Source organism: Aulonocara sp. 'chitande type north' Nkhata Bay, linkage group LG6 (genome assembly GCF_057382095.1).
Source record: "Aulonocara sp. 'chitande type north' Nkhata Bay isolate Kocher_YH1m ecotype deep benthic linkage group LG6, A_spYH_male_GT1.1, whole genome shotgun sequence".
Lineage (NCBI taxonomy): Eukaryota > Metazoa > Chordata > Actinopteri > Cichliformes > Cichlidae > Aulonocara > Aulonocara sp. 'chitande type north' Nkhata Bay.
In genome coordinates this window covers 26,499,989-26,522,926 of record NC_141349.1, presented here as the reverse complement: position 1 = coordinate 26,522,926, position 22,938 = coordinate 26,499,989, and the positions used below count along the sequence as shown (strand labels likewise).

The following is a 22,938-nucleotide window of genomic DNA, read 5'->3' as shown; positions in this document are numbered from 1 at the left end:
CAATACAATTGAGCACCTCAGAAGAATAATCCATGCGACACTAACACCCAGAACCACACCATTATTGTCACTGCACTTCTATGTAATAGCTTCAGTCACATGGAGGTATGTATAAGGTGTTTTGGCAGGACATGAAAATAAAGAATGAGAGAAAGGGGAGAAAAGTCCAAATGCTTATGAGCAAGGAGAAAACTTTTTTTAAACTATTTGTGTGGCATTGGGGGGCTGGCTGGCGGGGACTAACTGGAATCCACAGGAAGCAAGGATTAAAATAAAAGAAGTGATGGAATCGCGATAACAAGAAGAATCCAAAATCATGACACTGTTAAGAATACTTTTGATGAGAAGAGTTTGCCTTTCTTCTGATTTTTGCTCATTTTGTTTTTAGATGAAAGGGAGTTGTGTGGCACAAAAGCGTCCGCCAGTGAAGTAAAAAAAATATCAGGAATGTTCAGTAACTTCAGACTCATTGAAATTAATGACATGTTCCCTATTACAGTACAGTCGTAGTGGATGTTTGCATCACATTTGCAACTTGTGAGAATAATTAGGCATTGCCATCTTTGAATATTATCTGCAGCACTAAATATCTGTTGAAATTGCCAGGCAATTACTCTCTATCTAGAATGATGTCCAATACTGCTAACTGCAAAGCACTAATTACCAAGTCAGTTCACTCGCGACAGTGGACGTGCCCTTATAAGAAGTCTTTTGTTATGCTATTGTTTTCATATAGTCTGAATAATTACGTCTATATGACAAGGGTACAAATGCAATTTCAGTTGAACACAGCCTATTCTTGAATAATTCAGGCCTTGCAGTCCAAGTAAATTAAAGATGGCTCTACCAAAACGTCTGGAGTATTTCACCAAACAAAGACTTAATATCAATACATATGTCTTTCTGTCCAGTTTATGGCCGTGCCCCCATCCCCATGGCAGTAGTCCGCAGGGAGCTGTCCTGTGAGTCCTACCCCATTGAGTTACGCTGCCCAGGCACAGATGTCATCATGATTGAAAGTGCCAACTACGGCCGCACTGATGACAAGATCTGCGACTCGGACCCCGTCCAGATGGAAAACACGCGGTGCTACCTGCCTGATGCATACAAGATCATGTCACTCAGGTCAGTTTGTATGTACGTGTTTGAGTGAATGTGTGATGTGTCATTTTCTAAGAACTGTAAAACCAAAACTGACAACCACAGTGAACATAATTAATTCTTTGTGTTGCTTTGTTAATTAAGTTTGTCCCATGGTATCCTTTTGGTGCGTGTTGAAGGCTGACTCATGGCACAAAGACAGAGCCAAGACAGGAACAGTCTGAATTGCTTTACTTACTCTAAACCCCAGAGATCCTATCTTTAGTAGGTGTATTGATCCTCATTAAGTACAGTGGTATGAAAAAGTCTTTGCCCCCTTCCTGATTTTCGATTTTTTATATGTTTGTCACACTTAAATGTTTCAGATCATCAGATCAACAAATGTAAATATTACACAAAGATAGGGATGGGTATCGTTTAGGTTTTATCCGATACCGGTGCCAAACCGGTACTTTTGAAACGGTGCCGGTGCTTAAACGGTGCTCAAACCGGTGCTCAAACCGGTGCTTAAAGAATGGAGAACACAAAATTGGTCTGAAAACCTCTCATGTTCAGCTGTTTTTTTTTGTAAAAAGATAACAATGTTAGCCTTTTCTGCAGCTATGTGGCATATATGGCATCACTCTTGGCTGGAAGCAGTGCTTAAACAATGGAAAAAACACAAACTTTGTCCAAAAACCTCTCATGTTTAACTGTTTTCCACTTATTCTTTGGTCATTTTAGCCTTTTTGGCCAGGTTGAAGGGAGTATCTGCCATCAAACAAGAAGGCAGCCGCATGTAACTACGACGGTGTTTGCTAGTTCACCTTACATGCATTAATGTAATAACGTGGTTAGCCTACTCAACGTAAATTACACACGAACAACATTAAGCTACTCACGCAGAGAAGAACGGCTGCTGCTGCTGCCATCATCATCCGTCATCATTTCTGCTACACTGGCAGGGCTAGGGGCCAGCACTCTCCTCTTCGGGTTCTTGGGGGATGTTGCTAACTCCAGGTCCGATAACAGGCAACCCACCCGCAGTAGATGTGCTCGATGTGAGGTCTCGCAGCAAGCTATCAAATACGGCGCATTTCTCGGCTTTAAAAAACCCCCGCTATGCGTCGCCAGGTGTTTCATCGGATTTCAGGTGTTACCTCCTTTGACAGTATCACAGTATCAGCTTAAAGCACTTGTTGCAGGCTGCTGAGTTTGCATATTTTGCTGTAAAGTACAGCCAGACTTTTGACCGCTTTGCCTTGGGCATTTTTAATCTGTAGCTCTGCTCTAAAAGAACGTACATACCTGGACCCGCCTACTATCCTCGGAAACGTAAAATGATTGGCTAGAATTCAAAGTGTATGTCATCTCAGGAAAAAAAAGCACCGAAATAAAGCACCGAAATGTGCGCTGCTTTTCGGTCTGGTTACTACCGTTTATGTCAGAACCGGTACCCATCCCTACACAAAGATAACAAAAGTAAACACAAAATGCAGTTTTTAAATCAAGGGCTTTATCATTAGGGGTATGGCCCTGTGTGAAAACTTGATTGCCCCCACCTTGTTAAATCATGAATAAACTGTGATTAACCATGTCTTTTACAACGCTAAGTTTCCCTCCCACTTTAAGGCCTGATTACTGCCTGTAATCACTTAAACAGAACCTGTCTGACAAACTGAAGCAGACTGAGAAATGCAGCACAACATGTCACAATTGAAAGAGATGAGAAACAAAGTCACTGACATCTATCAATCTGGAAAGGGTTACCAAGCAATTTTGAAGGCTTTGGGACTCCAGCAAACCACAGTGAGAGCCATTATCCACAAATGGCGAAAATATGGAACAGTGGTTCCCAGGAGTCGCTGGTCAACCAAAAAGACCCCCAAAGCGCAGCGACGACTCATCCAAGAGGTCACAAAAGGTCAGAGTTTATTATTCAACAATAAGAAAGTTACTGGGAAAAATACCCCCCATTGGAGAGTTCAAGGAGAAAACAGTCACACAAAGACTTGTCTCACATTTGCCAGAAAAAATCTTAATGATCCCCAAGACATCTTTGAAAATACTCTGTGGACTGAAGAGAGAAACGCGGAACTTTTTTGGGAGGTTTGAGTCCCGTTACATGTGGCATAAAACTAACACAGCATGTCAGAAAAGGAAGTTCGCACCAACAGTAGGGCTCCCACAAACGATTATCTTGATAGTCGACTAGTCACCGATTATTTTTACGATTAGTCGACTAATCAGATCGTGCATCCATTGGACGTAAAATGTACAGCTTATCGCACCAGCCTGCATCTGCTCTTGTATAACTATCATTAGCTTACAGCTTGAAGTGTTTAAGGTATGTGCTAACTAAAAATAAAGCTAAGATGATAGTTTATTAAATTTTAATGAAATTTGCAGATTGTTTCAGTGAAGTTTAATAAACTCCTTGCTATCTAAAATATAACGGGACACCGGAGTATATTCTCGAGTATCTCACACTTCTGATAATCAGCTGTCTGCTTGACGTTTATTCAGCTGTGTAAAAACTATAACTTTAATCTCAGCCAAACCGATTTACTCAGGAACAAATAAAATACTAAAAAAAGCCAAACAATAACATTTTTAAGTTATCTAAGTGACTTATATATGTTTAACCTGAGTAGCGAAAGACGGCGGTGGGTTTGAAAACGATTTGCCGGGAGTCCGGTGTTCTCACGGGCTCTAGTGACCTAGCCCCCGGCTAGCTATCGAGCTGGTGGGTAACAGACGTCTCCGAAAACGTCGAAGCGCTTTTGAAAATATGTGGTATCTTGATAAACTGAGCAGATATTTGAGGTTTACACAGCTACATTCTCGCCTGAAAATATGTTAAACGTTTATTTTGTGACCCAGAAAGAATAATAAGAGTAATATTAAAACTAACTAGCTCCTGCCGTTATTGGAAACTGAGCTGGGCTGCGCTATGAATTCTGGGACAGAGCTACTTCTTCTTCGGGGTTTAACGGCAGCTGGCATCCTTGTACATGCAGTGCTTCCATCTTCTGTTTCAGTCCGTTATTACACTCTTAAATCCTACTACTTATTCCTGCGTCTTTTGGGATCTTACAAAGCTTCAAACGACGCGTCGACTATTAAATCAGTCGTCGACGATTTTGATAGTCGACGTAATCGTGACTAGTCGACTAATCGTGGCAGCCCTAACCAACAGTAAAATATGGTGGTGGTAGTGCGGACCTGGAAGATTTGTTGCAGTTAATGGAAGCATGAATTCTGCTTCTACCAAAACATCCTGAAGGAGAATGTCCGGCAATCTGCTGTTGACCTCAAGCTTAAGCGCACTTGGGTTCTGCAGCAGGAAAATGATCCACCACACCATGCTCGAAATCCCCCCTTGTGTTTTTTTTCCCACAATACACTATATATACATCAAGTTCTGAATTAATTATGAATTTACCCACTTTCAAGAAGTTTACACCAAACAACAGAGGCATAAAATGACAGAACTGCTAAACTGTAATGGGGGAAAAGGACAATTGTGACGGATTATTTATAGAAACCAGTGTAGTCTTATCAGACAATGGAAGTGACTCAGGTGACACTTCTCCTGCACATCTCTCTGGTGTGCCTGCCTCCTCCTCTGAGGGTGCTGAAAGGAACACAGCAATCTCAGCGTCTGCTCCATGGAAAATTATCATTGAACAATAGGCTGTAATATATGGATCGTTTAAAAAAAACATTATAATGATATATTATGCCATACAGCATTTTATGTCATAATACATGGAGCTCACAAATTAAGGCTTCAGCAAATTTTCTTTACTTTGTAAATTTTAACAACTGATTTTTCCACTTTTTCTGTGTTTGTGAAAAATACAATATTTTATATTTGGGCTGCAAAATAATAATAATAGATTTTCATATCTCCTTTCCTCACTTGAGTCTATACTTAACACGAGTGAGTGCTGTTTTAGTTAACATCTAACATGTTCAGGTACTTTGCTCTGATTATCCTAACATTTATTTGGTGAGTAGCAGAATAGAAAAGAGAACCCAGCTTGTGATTTATTTTACCGGAAATGGTTTTTAATGCTGTTGTGGTCTCTGCACTTTACATATATTTTGTATTTGGCAGGTAGTTAGTTAAAGCTAGTTGGCAAATGATAGCATGACAAAAATAGCAATAAAGGGAAAGCACCGTGCTCTGTAATGAGAATGTCTGGCTATAAATAATTCATTAATGTCACCATTAGTATCTGGATTTTCCAGGTCCTGCGTTAATCTCACTTTCAGTTCTCTTTCTTGCTGTCCTATTATTTTCTCTCATCTTTTTTCCATCTCAATATTGCTGTCATCTTTCCCCGTCCGTCTCCCTGCTCTGTTTCTCTATCAAACCACCTGTCTGTGTCATGTGGTGGTGCTCTCATTGCGACTGCTTTGGCCTAGCTTGGTCTCTCTTCTCGCTCTGGCAGCTGAAGCTTGTGTGGCCACTTTCCTACAGCCCTTTCCATCCATAATTTATACGGAAGCGCGCTCACACACACATGGCTTCTACCACACACAGCATACACTGCCCAGGGGCTACACCAGACTTTAAGCTCCAATTAGCAGAGCCAGAGGCCATACTTAATCTTGAGGGATTCTCTGTGGAGGTGACTCAGACCGGAAACAACTGTTTATCACATATATTTGTGGTGAACGGTTTGCGAGTTCCAAGATGCCGCGAGTCAGCCTTTGTGTCTACGTGCACAATACTCTGCAAAGCTCGGATATGCTCTTGCATACAGTGTGTCCATGTTTGGCATAAATGCTGACAGTGAATCTTTTAATGTGTGCTCATGCACATGTTCGTTGTGTGTGTTTTTGCATGTTAACGGGCATTGAAGGCTTCAATTTCGAGTTTGACCGGGGATGTGTGTATGTATATACTTTCAACTCTTCCCCATACTCTCACATCCATTTTCTTCAGTCTGTTTCAGCCTGTCTTGTTTCCACTCTCTCATTGCCTCTATGTCTGTATCGTCTCTGGCTTTCAAGCTCCGCTCAACTGGCTGATAAAATCAGAGCATGTTCCGCCTGCCCAGTGTTTCCTCAGTATCACATTCTCTCTTTGTTTTCCTCTCCACCACTCTCCAAGGCCAATGAGTGTGTATGTATGAGTGTGTGTATGTGTTTGTGAATGTGTGCATGTGTGTGTGTGTGTGCTAATGTTTGTGTGCGTGGATGTGTGCGCCTATACCACATAATTGGTCTTGATATCAAAGCCTCATATCTCCAGAGGGTCTCACAAGGCTTCTCAGGCAACCTAGAAAGGACCTGATACCGCTGCATTTCCCAGATTATCTCCCCATTGGGATACACTGGGTTGAAGGGGAAACGAAGCCGTGGCCATGAAAGTTACGCTTAATCTGTTTTAGTGATACAGTGGCCTCAGTTCAGTGACTCACTCTGTTTTATCAGGGTTTGAACAGAGGCACCTTTATTTGAAAACGACTACTGAAAATCCTTTGTTTTAAGGTCTCTGCAGCTTAATTATTTCTTTTTTTAGGTTTTACCTTTGATATTAAATTAAGGCATTGTGAGTATAATTCAATTTTTCATTCTTTGTTAGACTCACCCCACTGGCACTGCACTTCATACTTATTTTCCTAAATGTCAGGATGAATTTCACAGTACCGGTTAGTGCTAGGGTGTGGCTGGGTTGCATGCATATGTGTCACAAGTGACTTATATGAGGAGACATTTGATGGTTGAGTGTGCAGTTCTACACCGGGAGAGAGCTGCGAGCCAAAATGCCGAAGTGCCTTCAGGGATAGCGATTTATTCACATAAAAATGACTTGATGAGTTCTCTGGAGATGCTACAGAATTGGACCAAGTACCTTTCAGCACATTCTCTCAGATTTTCCCTCTTAATCTCACACACATGCATTCGCGCACTTGAGGCTGCAAGTGTCGATAGTGTGAAGAATGTGTGGACGTTACACACGGCCACACAAACTCTGTTTTGTTGCCTCTGCCACAGCTATCGTGATAGAAAATTACTTCTGGACTTCAAACAGGCTTTCCCTCGATACCTCCATACCACCTTTCCCACCTTGTCACCTTGTTGGCCCTTCAGCCTTTTTTTCCCGCTCTCACCTCTTTTTTTCTCGATTGCTCTCGTTTTCTCTCCCTTTCCATGCCTATTGAAGACGCCTCTCAACACAAAGGGAAGGCACTTTGACAAGAGAGACAAGGGTGGGGAGTTGTTCTCCCTTCTCCTCTGTTCCCCGTCTCTTTTGGATGTGTTAAATAACAACATGCTTCATTTATTATTCTCCCATCTGTCACCCTCTTGATATCTCAATTTTTGTCACTCCATTCTTGGTATTTTTTTTCTACTCTCTCCTCATTCCTCAAATTGCTTCTCACCCCCTGTTTCCCACCCTCACTGTCACTCTTCCTTTCTCACTTACCATCTGTTTTAGCTTTCATTGGCTTTCCTGTTTTTCCATTTGCTTTTTTCTTTCCTCAACTCTGGGGAGAGATGAGGTTGAGGCTAAAATGCAAAGCCTTATAGGTTACATGTTTCCTGTCTTTTATAGTGAATTCTATATTTTGTCCCTGTTTTGAACCAGGATGCTAGGGGTTGACGGCCAGAGTGACAACCCAGGTCTCCAGATGAATCCTTCAGTGTGTCCCCAAAGATTCTAGGTGCACTATGGCTGTAAAAACACATATTAACACCACCACTGCGTACTAACATGCAGATGAAGGCACGCACATGCATATGTGAAAGCACGTGGCAGCTGTTAAATGCATACTCACACTCTCTCTTGCCCACACACATACTGCGCTCAGAAAGAAATAGAGAGTTTCTTCTTAGTTCTTAAGCCTGCTCAACTTCTCCTTCTCTTTAGAACTGCATCTAAGCCTTCAAAGCTCCAGGCTAGTAGTGTAGCATGTGAATGTATTTGTGTGCATATGTACTGAATATGTGGTTGTGTGTGAACATGTCTGAGTGTGTTCATCTTTAGCTGTATGCATTTGCATACGAGTCCGTATGTGTTATTGAGCATGCACTAGCAAGCTTGAACTACACACGTGGGAGACTCTAAAGCAGCCTCTGAAGTTCTTTTCCTTTGACTCTCTGAATTATAGAAAACCACTTGAATCGCAGACTGCAGTCTAGTGTTAGCTGTGTGCTGCAGTCTCAGACTCTCTAACCAGCAAACTATGCCATGCAGTCTGGCACTTTTTTCCAGGCATACCTGCACGTCATGTTACTTCTCCATTTGAATATAATCCATCTCTGTAAAAGCTGAAGGATAAGAAGAGAGAGCTGGAACAGATGGTGACAGAGGGGCAGATAAATAAATGCTCCAAACATTACATTAATCTAAAGCCCAGTGATTCCAACTCCAAAAACAATATGCTAAATTGAAGTTTTTCACCACAGAAACTGAGACTGTGACTGTGTTTCTTCTCTGGGTGTGAGATTTCTTGCAGAGGTGGACTCACCAGGATATTAACAATTATATCTTGTTATGATATCTATCTCTGACTTGCTCTGTCTCAATCTGTTCACTCTTCTTCTCTCCTCCCTCCATTAACTGTACCCTGCTTCCCACTGAATGAGGTCATATCTGGAAATGTCCTACTTAATGTGTATGTGTGTGTGTGCATGTTGGTGTATGAAAGTGTCTGTGCTTGTGCTACCACCCTAACATAGTCGCCACGGCTACAGGAGATGCCCTGCGGCACCCTGGGGGCCCAACTGTCACCCTTGCTCAGTGTGGTAATTAGGACCCACACACATACGTACGCACACGCAAACACAGATAGACGAATAGGAAAAGTCGTACTTAAAGACTGACTGATTCTGGCACACTGAAACACTGACAGAAACTTTCCCTCAGATATGTGACAGGAATGAACACACGGGGTCTTTTATAATCTTAACAATGATCTTGTTCTTTCTATTGTTCTTTATATATTCCTCTCCGTCTACCCACGCAAATATACTTTCACCCAAACTGACAACTGTTCTCTTTTCCCAAAACCTCTGTATTTCCACATGTCAAAGTCTCCACCATCTGACCCTGTTCTCCTTTCACCATAGCTCTGCTAACCTTCGTTATCATGCTTCACTGAGCACCAAAGCTGCATGGCTGCCTGAGAACGGCCTGAGACACCACACGCTTTCTCTTTTTCTCTCTTCCACACATGCACACAAAGTCTGACACATCCAGAGAGTAGCACGGCACGTGAATCAGTGCCTCAGACATGCTGGCGTGCTGTAGACATTGACTGACTACCTGACTGACTCGATACTTTGACGCTGACAGTGAAGCACAAATCCAAACCAGGACACAAGGAACAGCCCTCGTCTCCCCTGCACAAGCACAGCATCCCATATTTTTTTATGAGGTGAGGCTGACTAAATTATACTAGTCAGTTACTTGATGTAGCATTGCTCGGTCGTCTTGATGGTGATGGTGTCTTGCACGCTCCTCTGCGTCTCACCAATCAAGAAGACAGCACATCTGTCTGAAACACGCTCATCTTTTAGCTTTTAGGAGGATTTGGGGTTCGTGTAAGCAGGTGGTTTGGATTAAAATGTGTTGGAGTTGGAGGTGTCACATTTAAATTTAGAGAGATGCAAGGTTGGGAGAGACATAGGGATATCAGCTAAGGAATGTTACTAGGTGGAATCAGGAGAAAGACTCTCCGAGTGTGTCCTGGAATCGGACGACGTGGAAGTTGCCATGGCTACCGGTGGAAGAGGAAAGGAGAGACGGTGGAGCTCAAAAACTATACTTGGCAGGCAGCCTGCTCAGAAGCTAGAAGGGTAAAAGGGTTTGTTTGCCTCTGTTTATGATAAGACATACATTGTCATCATTACTATTATTATTAAACAGTCTTTTAGTTGTAATAATCATTAGTTATCCACACACATAACATATATCATACACTCCCAAACTAGGCCACTTCTAAACAATGAATTAACATGCATTACACATTCGGTCTCGTTCCACTTGGAATTATACTCATTTCTTTTTTTCTGACATATAAGAAATGGAAAAAAAACGAATATATGACATCTCTACCTGCCATACTGAAATCTGATAGTGTTGTCATCGTTTATTAAATCATATATTATCTTAACAATGTCACAGGCATTATGCAGACTCAGAAATGTGTGTGCCATTTGTCATTTGCATACAAATGTCTCTCTGTATGAGAGCAAGCTTACAACTACTGTAGCTAATTTTTAAAGAATGTTTTATCTGTTCACAGAAGTGTGTCAGTGGTTGATTTTGCTGACTTGAATGCAGGTTGTTGAATTGCACTGAGAATCTAAATTGTATTTAATGTTCAAGCACACTTTACATCCAGAATTAAAACAGGATGTTGAACAGAAGGCTCACTCTGCAGCACTTTTTATTGAATCTATGGCTCAGTCTTTCAGCTTTTCTCCTTTCGATGTAACAGATCTGTAGAGCTTTAAAGCAATTGAATGCTAATAAGACTGCAAGTTCTGAAAAACTGGATCTAGATTTTCTCAAGTTAGCTACGGATATTATAGCAGAACTATTATCCATCCATGCATCCATTTAGTTCAGGGTTTCGTGTATTAGAGCCTGTGCAGCTAGAACAGGGGTACACCCTAGGCAGGTTGCCAGGGTATTGCAGGCCTATAGCAGAAATACAGAAAATATTAACTACTAAGTTTTAAAAAACAGCACAGCACAATAACCACAGCTATTTAAGAGGTAAATTACATTATTGAGGCAATGAACTGCGGAACATACAACATTTCTGCTTTTCTTCATTTGCTGAAGGCTTTTGACATAGTTGACTATGCCACTTTGGTGGATAAACTATATAATAATGACTTTTCTGGGAATGCTGTCAGTTGTTTTTAAAATTACTTGTCAGATAGAACACAGTAGGCCCACTTTGCTGGATCTTCTTCCTCTTTTCTTCCCGTATCAAAGAGGTGTGTCCCAGGGGTCGATGTTAGGACCACTGCTCTTCTTGATCTTTGTGATACTTATCAAATGCTGCATTTATTTTTTATGCAAACAACACAGTTATCTGCTTTCATTCTCCTTAAGTGGTACAAAAAACTCAAATTTGCAAATCCAAGTGCATGCTGTTTTTAAATGGCAGAGTTAATATCTAATCTTCCTAAGATCATAACTGCTCAAGGGGCGTAAATTAAAACGGTACTAAGTGAGCTGAAATTTAAATTAGGTTTAATTTTTAGGAACAAAACCTGTTTCTAAGATAAGAAGAGGTTTATCTGGTGGAAGTATATAATATTATGTGTAAATAAAGTCTATAATACTTAAAATTAGATTATCATTTTTTATCAGGATACATTTCATATTATATCTTATTGTGCATGGATGAGAATGACAGGTAAACGAGCCGGTGCTTTGCATTTACAGGAGCTACACACATACAGCATACAGTAATAACAACATCCCATATTATACTGTGCATTGAATATTGTAAAGTTAAAAATATCACATGACACACAGATATAGGAGAAAACAGGAGAGAGTGGCATCCTCCAACCAAATATTAATAATGTAGCACATTTCAAAGTTTTTTCCCAGTAGGGAAAACAACGTAATTTTACCTGTGGCTTGTTTGACAGGCTGTTCGAGAGCTGACAGAAACACATTCGGGGACTGCCGAGGAATGTTTGTGTCTATGTGTGTGGGAGAGAGACAAAGAGAGAGGCAGATCTGTCATTTCTTCATAAGTGTGGTGTGGTGGGGCTGGCAGAGGATGTGCTGCATCTGCTTCACGATACCCCATGGTACACATGTGCTCAGGCTTGCACTAACACATATATAGGCACCTTCTTTTGCTCCCTTACCTCTGTCACTCACAACACTAGCATCATTTTTCAATTATATATTAAATCACATTTCCTGTGCACCCCTCCACACGTCCTGCCTTTTGTGTTTGTCCTTTTAGGCATCCTTTCCCATCACTCCATTTGTCCATCTCCAAACAGGCCTGTGTATGTGTGTATAACCACATCAGGGAGCTAATAAAGTAGAAATGAGGCCAGTAGAAGAGGAATCTCATATGTGATGTGTGAGGGGGGCAGAGTGAGTGGTCAGCCTAACAGGTTTTTATCCTGTTGTGAGATATAGTGAATGGGCTCTATCTGCTGTCAAATGGGTTTTCCTGAACTCGCACAGGAGATGAAGAGCACTCTGAAATCATCTTCTGGGCTCCCCCCCCTTACTTTCACAAATACAAGAATGCTCAACTCACACTGGTTAATTTTTGCTACTTTGTAGATTTCAGTTGAATTTCTTTATATTTTAAAAGCTCACAAAATGTATGTGATTTATTGCAACAGTAACCAGTGTTACAAATCATAGCAATAGATAAATTTGATGGGGTATTTAAGAACAAAATGCCGCTTCCTTTGCAACAGGAACTGGACCATTCTTGGTAGATTTCTATATTTTTGTCTATATTTTTGTGTTGAGCCATATCAGACTCTTCTATCATTGAATCCACTAACTGCCTGATTCTGGGTTTGTGTAGCTGTCCAGCTGTCAAAAAAGGAAAAAAAAAAAAGAAATCCAGTCTTTCTGCAAGTTACGTCACAGTGTGGGTGAACAAGCTGACAAAAATAAAATGGTGACATTATGCAGACCACGAGTCCGTGTTGCATGCTTCAAGCTTTGCACAGCACTCCTAGGCAGATCTACCAGGAGATGTCTCAGTATTCTAAACCATCAGTGCCTCTGCAGGTGTGAAAAGAAAGAAGGAAAGATGCTCAATAATGCAGTTATGAAACATGTTGCAAAATCCTCCAAGCATATGTAAATATAAACAATTATAAATTAACATAACTTATAGTTCTCGTTATTTAATAGTTTTTTCTGTATTATATAATAGTTTTAGTGTCATCACTGAGAGTTCAAGTTGTGTCTATAGTTGCATTAGGGACAAATGGATGCTACAAAAAGGCCGTATTAAAGTTTCTGAAATAGAGCCTGCTCCTTAAAAAGGTACTGCACCCAGTCACACCCTGTGCTGTAAACAACTGTGATGAAACACAGTACTGGTGGTAACGGCGATATTTTTACCAATTTTATTAAATTTTGCATTTAATGGGTCGAAATTACATTAACACACCATCTCCTGTTTTAAATCCCTGAACCTTGCAAGGCCAATGCTGACACAGAATCATCCATTTGAGACTTATCTATGTCCAACCTCCCTGAGCCACCACTTTTGAGTGGTATTCATTTTCAATATGTGATGATAGAGAGAAGAGTTTATGTCATATTTTGCTAACTCACATAAATGTTTTATTCTTGGCACTTAATTGTCCTTTTGAGAGCTTAAGATACACCACCTTACTGTATTATTTTCTTTGAGAAAATTGTATGGCTTTGAAGTGGCTGCAAATGAGCACTTTTCCACGATGGCAACACAGCTGCAAACAAATGTTACATTAACACTTAGACATCCACTGTGAGAGCTCCAGCTTTTGGCATTATGTGTGCCTTAGCCAGAGGCATGAAGGGATACATGAGTCTTATCATCTTCCTGATCTCTTAAACCTGAAATGGTCCCTCAGAAACACATTACCTGTAACATGTCGTCATTATTTGCGAATGTTTGGCTCTTTCCAATATTCTCTTCCTTGTAATAATCCTAATCCTTGTACCTGACCATTTTCAGAGGAATGGGTGCTTTACTGGTTAAGCCACATAACACTGACCTATGAATTATTCAAGCATAAAAAGGCACCTAACTCAAACGACTAACCAGGGTTGTCTACGCATAACAAACGAGTTAGCAAAGAAGCAGTTTTAAATGGTATATATTGTCACTTTGTCACTAATATTAGTGGTGACCAGAAACTTATTTGCATTTCTTTAACTGAGTCTAAGAAAAGGGCATAAAATAAGATTTTTAAACTAACAAGGTGATTCCCAAAGAGCTTTTAGCTGAAAAACTGGCATATCTCAGCATGATGTGCAGCCTTTAAAAAAATGAGGAATTTGAACAAGTGGAGAACAAAAAAAAAAAAGAGAAAACATCCTTAAGACACAGGGAAAATAATGACTGTTCACTGAAGGGTCTTCAGAAATAGTCTCAGTGGAAGTGACGCGGTCAAAAAGAAAAGACGCTTAAACAAGAAATGGACGAAAATGAGTAGCAACAGGTTTTGTGGAGAGCAGAATCTAAATATGAAATTTCTGGTTCATATCATCAATATGTATGGAGAAGATCAAGTAGTGTCTACAGCCATCTGTAAAAGAAGATGGAGTCTTTCTCGTGGTTTGGAGTTGTATTTCAGCCATTGGTGTTGGGGATCTTGTCAAAGCTGATTGAATCATGAATGCAGATATGAAATACAATCTGGAAAGCAACTGATTGGCAACAACTTCATTTTTCAGCATCACAATGATCCCAAACACACTTCCAATGCAGTAAAAGCATACCTGGATAGAAAAACACACAGTGGAACAGTCGGATTGGCTTTCCCAGAACATTACTGAAGCAGCGAAGAATCATCTTGACAGAGAATGAAACGAAAGGCAGCCAACATCCCAATATGAGCTCGGAAGGTCCTTCAAGGAACCTGGAAAACGAATGCTAAAGAAATTACAAGAACGCTTGTCAAAGAAATTTCAGGCTGTGTTGAATAATAAAGGCGGTCGTACAAAGTATTAACTTTCAAGACTGTTGGAATAGTAGAAAGTCAGTTTCTATTTCCCATTTTCCTAGAAAAACATAAAGAAATGAGTAGTTTCTATACATGTATGTCTATATTAGTCCAGTTCAAGTATCTTCAAGTTCATTTAATTGTTTTTTTAAGCTCAGTGGTTTTTTTTGGGTTTTTTTTAGATTAATGATATTCAGAACGTTTGTGTGTGTTAAGCATGTTCACAAACAGTTGTAGATGACTCACAGAGTGCTCTGGAGTGGTTTCACTGTATTCGAACACTGATTCCAGAGGACTTTGGAGAAGCTTTATGCGTCACTCACTCTCAGACACTTCTTTCAACTCACAAGGATTAGTTCCCAGCTCTCTCTTGTTCTGTAATTATATAGCTCTTCAACACATCTGCATTCTAGCACACGCACACACTCACACACGCACAAACGCGCACACACTCGCAGACAAACACTCAAATATTTATTCCATTTTGCATCTGCTCACAGACATACATGCGCCTGCACATATGCATAAACATACCCCACACACGCTCCAACAGGCAGCGTCAGCCTCATCAAATCATCAGTCAGTTATATGAGGGATAGAGACAGAGATGGAGTGAAGGGAGGTCTGCCAAACAAAGTGAAAAACATCAGAGACAAGAACAACAGCAGCACCCACTGCAGCATAGCAGCTTTCTCTTTCCCTGCCTGCCACAGCTCGGCTTTGTTAGTGAATAGTTTGTTCGTGTGCATGTGTGTGTTGCACGTTGCAAAGAAGAAAGCCAGCGGGCCAGGCGGTATCCAGGCCACTGCCTTGTTTTGATGTGGTCATGCTAATTAAAAAAAGGAGCTTTTCTGCCAACTCTAAGAAAAACACAGAGAAAAAAATATATAGAGCCATTTTGGTGTTTGGGAAAAAAATAAATTCTAAAGGTGCGCGTGTGTGTGTGCGCATGTTCTGCATCTCCTCCATTAATCATGGGTCACAATGCAGAGAGGACAGGAATTGTAAATTTTTGCTGATGTTCTCGTGTTTTGTTAGGCTTCTGGATAAACATGTTGGCAGTGAGGAAATGAGAGTAATGTTGACAAATAAAGAATGAGATGGAGGTACTGAGAACATAAGGGAGTCTTTTTTGGACCTGACTCAGACTACTGGCTCAGACAGAACGGTGACGTCAGCAGAGGCTTTACTAAGGATGGAGGGATCGAGAGAGAAACAGGGGGAGGCTGGAGATGACGCCCTGAGGGAGGCGGGGATGAGAAAAGTATTAAGCAGGGAGAGAGGAGAGAAAAAGAGAGAACGGCAGCAGCAATAAGCGGCCTACCACATATATCTGGGTGTGACTTAGGAAACTGCAGCTAAGTGGGTTTAAGACAGATAAACAGACGGAAAAAACAGCCAGTTGGAATGAGAGACAAAGAAGGAGGAACAGTGAGGAATAATTCCTAGGCGGGAAGGATGAGGACAAAGGCTGAAAAAAGAAATTGGTTTATTATCTTGGCTTAGATAGTGTGGGGAGGAAGAAAAAAGGTAGTGCAGACAGAAATAGACAGAGAAAGAAGGAGTGATAGCAGAGAGATATAGCTCGCAAGAGAAGATTATGCCAAATCTTTGCTCGATAGCTTTTATTTAAGATAATAGTCCATAACCTTCAGTGCTCATGATTCAGCCATGAGAGCCCTGAGCCATTTTTTTTTTACCTGAAGCAGAAATATATTGACAATTACCTATACCCATGGCTACTGCAAAGCCTAACATGTCTCTCAGTTTTTCCTTAAACTCATTTTTATCTGTTGTTTTCTTCAGCCCGTGTTCCCTGGATCAGGCATACATGATTTAATGTAATTTATTACACTATATAGTGTAATAAATTACATATATATATTGATTTCAGTTGTTAGTTTTAACAATATGTACAAGAAACAGAAAAAAAAACTTGTTCGATTTTAATGTTTTCACTATTATGTGTTTTCTATAATATTTGTGTCTCATATTATGGTTTACTCATGAAAGTGGCACCTTTTTTGCACTTTTTGGCACAAAATAATTCTACAGGTGATCAAAGGTGATGTCACTTCCATGTGTAAATCATCGTGTGAGATATGGAAATCTTACAGGACTTAGACATGAAACATAAACATTTATGGGAATATTTTACTCCTTTTTTTTCAGACGGGTTGTCACTTCAGTGAATCGGAGAGTTCAAAGCGCCGCAGCCCACGATAACACATGCAAACACTCGAAACATAACATAACTAAAAAAACATTCATCAAGTTGACATCTCTAGCACCGCAAATATTTCCAGACACGAGCTCTAAGTTGCCCAGGTGATAAGAAGATAGATGCGTTTTGTGACTTTTTGAAGCTATTAAAGTTGGCTATTCATTTGTGCTTTCAGCAAATAAGCTTAAATTCACAGCAATTCCTGGCTGGCTCCATCTCTTTTCTTATATTGAGCTTTCTCAGCCACTGTGTCTCTTCAGTGTGAAGACATCATAACTAGCGGCTAGTTGTTGGTTTTTTTTTTTAACTTTAGAAAGTTATGTGAGGTCGTTAAAGGGAGTTTTGTGCTCTGATTCACCAGTGAGTGCCAGCCATTCGTGACCTTTGGTGGGTGCTGTGAGCAAAGTTGTGGCACTGTGTCAGTTTTGTGTCCCCTGCCCCCCCCCTCAGCCCACAGCTCGCACTGATGACAGGTGACCGATGATGAAGGTACCAGGGCAAGAAATTAAAAAGCACAGAGGCGAGAAAAAAGAGAGGAGGGAGAGAAGATGGGTGGGTATTGTTAGATTATGACAGACTTCACAACACAAAGACTTTGAAACCATCACAAATTCCAATAAACCCTCATGTGATCTGAGACACGCTGGTCAGCGAGAGACGCCGAGCTAAAAAAAATTAAGGCAGTTAGTTCTTTCTAGGCTACATTAGTTCTCTGTGTTACATGTGAATATTGAACTAATAATAAAATTAGCTCCTATGAATATTTCATTATGCAAATTGTTGAATGGTATTGTAGGAAAAGTGACTTGGGGGGTTCTGTAGGCTCATTAAAAATATCTCAATGGGAGAATCTGAATGTTTTGAATGTAAATGTCTTCTGTATGACAGGTGTGCACAGAGGGAAAGAGAAGTTGTGCTAATTAATATGAAAGCATTTTAAAAATAGCTTTTTCTCATTTGTCTGTTGTTGCTATTCTTGTATAAGAAATATGTTTCAGTCGTGTGCTTTTGTAGCTCGTTTAAACTTGGAAGATAAAGATAAAGTGTGTGTTTTATGTTATTACATGCATGCATCATCATAACATATGCACCAGCAAATCTTTTGTGGTTGTGACGAGCAGCTTTGAAATGTTCAGTGAAACTGACACGTAAATGTCATGTATGTATTTTCACAGGTGCTCTTATACACACCTGTAAGCAGAAACCCTAAAAGACACACAGGGTATATACTACATCGTGTGCTGCCTTGCATAACCTGTGTTAATAAGAGTGAGTAATACTTACTTTTTGTGTGTCAGAGGAGAGGGCCCCCTGGTAATTAGAATTAATTATCTAAAGTCTGGGGCAAAATAATCTTAAAGGTATAGGTTATTGCCGTCAGTGCTTCACACACTCGTGCAGGTACACACAGACACCCACATACATTCAACGCAGAAGTGTCCTTGTGCCACAGCACTTCTGTATCCATTGTGGGCCACCTTTGTGTACAAGTGAACTCGGTGAATCCATTACTGTTATGTTCACTTCAGGTACCGGGTAAGGCCGTATCATCTGCTCTAGTGTCAACATGAAGGGTCCTTAAGCACAGAAGACTCTCGAGTGTCAGGATGACTCGGCGGATAAAATAGATCTCGCTCTACATTATATCACATGATATCAGGATATGCGTTTTGCGGCGTAGCGTGCTTGGGCTCCAGCTGAAAAAAAAAAATGATGCAACTCCAGTACAACAGCCCTCCAATAAATCCCGGCTCCTCGATGGCTGTGGTGTTCCGTTTTTGTTTTAAACCTTTTAGAGAAGGCTGATTCAGCTGTGCGATCATTTTGGAAAATGTAGTTTGTGGTGCCGCTGAATCGTATCATGTTACAGGTCTTTCAATTGATTTGTGGATGTTTTCAACTGACGCTATCCATCTATCCCATCTATCTATGTAGATGCAACAACCGTACGCAGTGTGCTGTGGTGGCCGGCCCCGACGTCTTTCCCGATCCCTGCCCCGGCACATACAAATACCTCGAAGTCCAGTATGAGTGTGTTCCTTACAGTAAGTACCCTCTCGCTCGCTCTCTTTTTTTAAATAGTTCACTACTCTTCAGTATATGAATAAATTGCAGTTTTTGTTATGCCAGGCAGCAGCATTCACAGCAAAAACTTCAGCAGCTTGATCCCACAGTAACTTTACGTGGAAGTTATAATTTTATGCCTCTCCCCCCCTGCGGGAAAGTCAAAGGTAGCAAGGATGAGAAACAAGGGCAGTCTCAGATGATTACAGATGGTGATGTGACCTTTGACCAGGTGGTAAGAGACTGAGAGGGGAAATTCACTAGAGTGAAACAGTCGTGTGGCTTTTTAAAAATCTTTTCCACTAGAATGTGGGTTACAGCTCGCTTCAGAACAAATGCATAAGGGATCAGCGTGATGACTTAGTGGATTAGATTTTTTTTTTTGTCCTTAATGTTTATTTTTCAGTACATTCCAGCAAAGTTAGAATGCAGCTGGTTGTGTCTGTTTAATGAAAAAGTTAAATCTCGTGCGAATACCAGCCCCTCAGTCATTTCCCCATCACAACAGGCATCTACAGGTACTTTGTTCAGGCTGCAGTTGCATATGTGAAACCCACAAAACCAGACAGAAGTAAGGTGAAGCATAAAAGATGAAAAGGGAATGCATCAAAATGACATTGCACCTCCAATGAAATGAGAAGAGGTATGTTAATCGTTAAGTAAAAATTTCAGGTGAACAAAGTAACGATGCCAAAATATTATTTTATCAGCAAACGCCGCTTGATATTTTCAAACATTGCTGTCAGGTTGGATTGGAGATTAATTTTAATTGTTTTCTTCTTCATATTACCTGACTTTACAAGCCATGTCTGGCTTGTAAAGCTATAAACATGACTGTGGTAGAACAGTTCTAAGCAATACAGTCAAGAGGACATACAGAGTTGGAACTGAAAAGCTTATTTCTGCATTCTTTGTATCAAAAAGTCAATTTCCAAAGAGATGTAAAGAAGTTTAATTTTGCCCTCATAACCCACACATGCTTTATGCAAAAGCCCTCCTAAAGTAAGAAATAACAGATGCACTTTAGATTTGTCTACGGCCTTGGCACCGCAGTCCATACAGACGGCCAAGGTGATCTCCCACACTGAAGCATTCAATTATGTCTGGCTAAACGGCTCTTGCCTGGCGTCTAGAATGACCAGTAGATTAAATAATAGGACTATCAGAGCCCTCTCTGGAGCAGATGGAAACACAACCTGATACCTGCTTAATGCCCCACCACGCACGCACAGCACATACACGCAGGCATCAAAAAAGACTGCAGCAGTGTGTGTTTTCACTCGTCTCTCATTCATTCAAGACTTGTCTGCATGTTCCGTGTTTTTATTTGATATAACCGCACACCTGCTTGAAAATACAGCGCTCCTTATTTAATGGATTTGTCAGCGTAAAGAATAGTGATTTAAAAAACGACCGAGTGCAAAAGGAGATGAGTTGTGTTTTTGGATCTGATAAACAATGGGTCAGTCAGGGTAACAGTGTCCCCGCGAAAATACACAGTATCTGAAATCAAAGTCATTAGCGAGCTCAGCTAACAGAGGGAGGGATGGAGAGAGGGAGGTGATGCACTGGAGAAAAAGACAGCGAAGGAGAGAGAGAGAGAGCTTTTGACAGTACATTAGCATCTGCTGTGTACTGACTGAAGAGTTCAGGCTGGATCAGGTAGCTGTGTGATACACTACCTTGCTCGCGTGTGTGCTTAGCCATGGGAAAAGTCCAACAGGGGAAAAATGTGATGTATAAAAAAAGTGAAACCTTTCACATAACCTTCACACGGAATGGATCAAATATTTATAAAATCAATTCTTTTTTAAAAGTCATAATATTGCTTGTAACTTAGAAGAAGGCACTCCTGACATTTGGGCTGGAGTTTCAAGTTGTCAACATTCACACTGGCGCGTTTGACACCGCAAATCAATGCTGCCAGCGGCATTGTCGTGAAAGATGCATTTTGTTAGACAATAAGTGATGAAATATCTGCAAAGTGTTGTAAATCAAGATGGCTCAACAGAGGAGGGGCTTTTATGATAGATACACTATATGATAGTGTAATGAAATTTGTTCTGAAATGAATACCAGCTGCATTTTTAATATGTCATCATTTATAAGCAGGCTTGGCTTTTGTGCGCTCAGATAACTATAACGTCAAGGGATCCACTCGAGCAGATCTCCCCTGATGCCGAGCGCGCTGGTGGCAGTGCTGTCTGTTGAGTGTAACCACCTGAACCCTTGCAGTCACCTGTAAGGCCAGGTGTTGCTTATCACAGGCCAGCCGCCACGGAAAGGAAATGAGCCGATCGACTTTAAAGCGCAGGCATACTTTTCCTGAGCGCTGCCAATCGAGTAGAGTAGGTGCGTTTCCCTCTGCATAGATATAGTAAACAATTCTCAAAGTGGGTTGTAAAACAGGTAATTTAATTATGTGCGGTTCAGTTTTCAGGGAAATTTTGCTCCTCCATCTCGCCTCCTTTTATTTAATTTTTTTTTCCCAAGGATTTTTTTTGGCTTGCGCTACCCCTCAAAACTCCTCATCTCTCTCCACTGCACTGTAGGTTTTTGGCTGTTGTCCAAAGCTACAATCAAGTGCTGTCTCTTTCTCTCTCCGACTCTCTGTGGTACGAGTGTGTGGCAGTCGTGTGCCAAACTAGCCAGCTAGCTTTGGCAGTAATTAGCCACCTGTGTATACTTGCTCATCGCACTGCAGGCAGACTATAAATATCCATACATTAACACACCGCTGTACAAAGTACTTCTCCAAGGCAACTCTGGTGCGTGGACAGATTCAATCTCAGCAAATGTATGTTGCTGAAGAGCAGACACATGATACGTATTGTTTCATTCATGTTCGTCCGTTAAAAAAGCCAGGAACACTTAGGATTATGTCTATCCGTTTCCTCATCTTTATGTGGTATACCCTGGCTCTCCTGGCTGCTGTTATGAAGCAATTAGCCTACTCCCACATTTAGTGTATTAATCAGAAAAGCCAGTGATATGTTATGCAATACCCATGCAGTCTATTTTAGACAATAGAACTTGGCTCAATAGGAAAGCTAATTAAAAGATAAAATCACCTTCTTGTCTGTCCAATTAAAGACTTCTGTCAGATTGGACCCTTGGAATAACTTCATCACAGTGACATGAGAAGCCCTGTTTGTGTGCGTCTGTGTGTGCTTCCTTGTGTGGGTGTGTGTGTATATGTGCATGTTTTTTTTTTTTTGGGGGGGGGGGGGGGGGTGCTTGTTCGTTTGTGTCTCTCTCTGTACATGCATGTACAGTATATGCGTGTGTGTGTGTGTGTTTATGTGGGCACATATGCAGGCATTTTTTTTGTTTCCCAGAGAGAGCAAGGGAAGATGGGAAAGGAACCAATGAGACAGAAGGAGAGACGGCAGAGCGACAGCTGAAACAGAGATAGAGAGAGAAATAGGTTAGACGAGGCCAGCAGACAGGGAACAGAAAGAATGAATTAACTGATAAAAGACACAGGGTGAGAGGTGGACAGGGTTTGGTTTGGGGGAAGTAGGAGAGATACGGAGGAGGTAGTGGGAGAGAATGAACGAGGCGAGTGGGAGGGGTGAAAGAACAGGATGAAATAATGCAATAGAATAGCGGGTGAGGATGAGAGGACAGGAGAAAAAGAATAGAGTAATGAAAAAGAGAAAGAAAGTAGAAAACGTCTGCGCCCATAAACGACCTTGGGCTTTAGCCGGCTGAGCTTATTGGAGATCAGAGATGATAGTGGTAAGGCTGCTGTCGCCACTCGTTGTCTGTAGAAACACGCACACGGGCATGTCGGCGCCCCCCCACGCATACACACACATTACACACACTTGTGAGCACACACTGTCTTCCCTCCTAGACGAATACCTACTTAATAAACC

At 41.0% G+C, this 22,938-nt stretch overlaps 1 protein-coding gene across 1 annotated transcript in view; it reads left to right on the top strand.

The window, feature by feature from the left end:
• The window catches only part of adgrl3.1 (adhesion G protein-coupled receptor L3.1), an 87,255-nt gene that overhangs the window by 5,779 nt on the left and 58,538 nt on the right, over window positions 1-22,938 (top strand). The window contains exons 2-3 of the mRNA XM_086295933.1: window positions 912-1,125; window positions 18,929-19,038. Coding sequence (XP_086152059.1) covers window positions 912-1,125; window positions 18,929-19,038 — 324 coding nt within the window. The remainder of the gene's footprint in view (window positions 1-911; window positions 1,126-18,928; window positions 19,039-22,938) is intronic.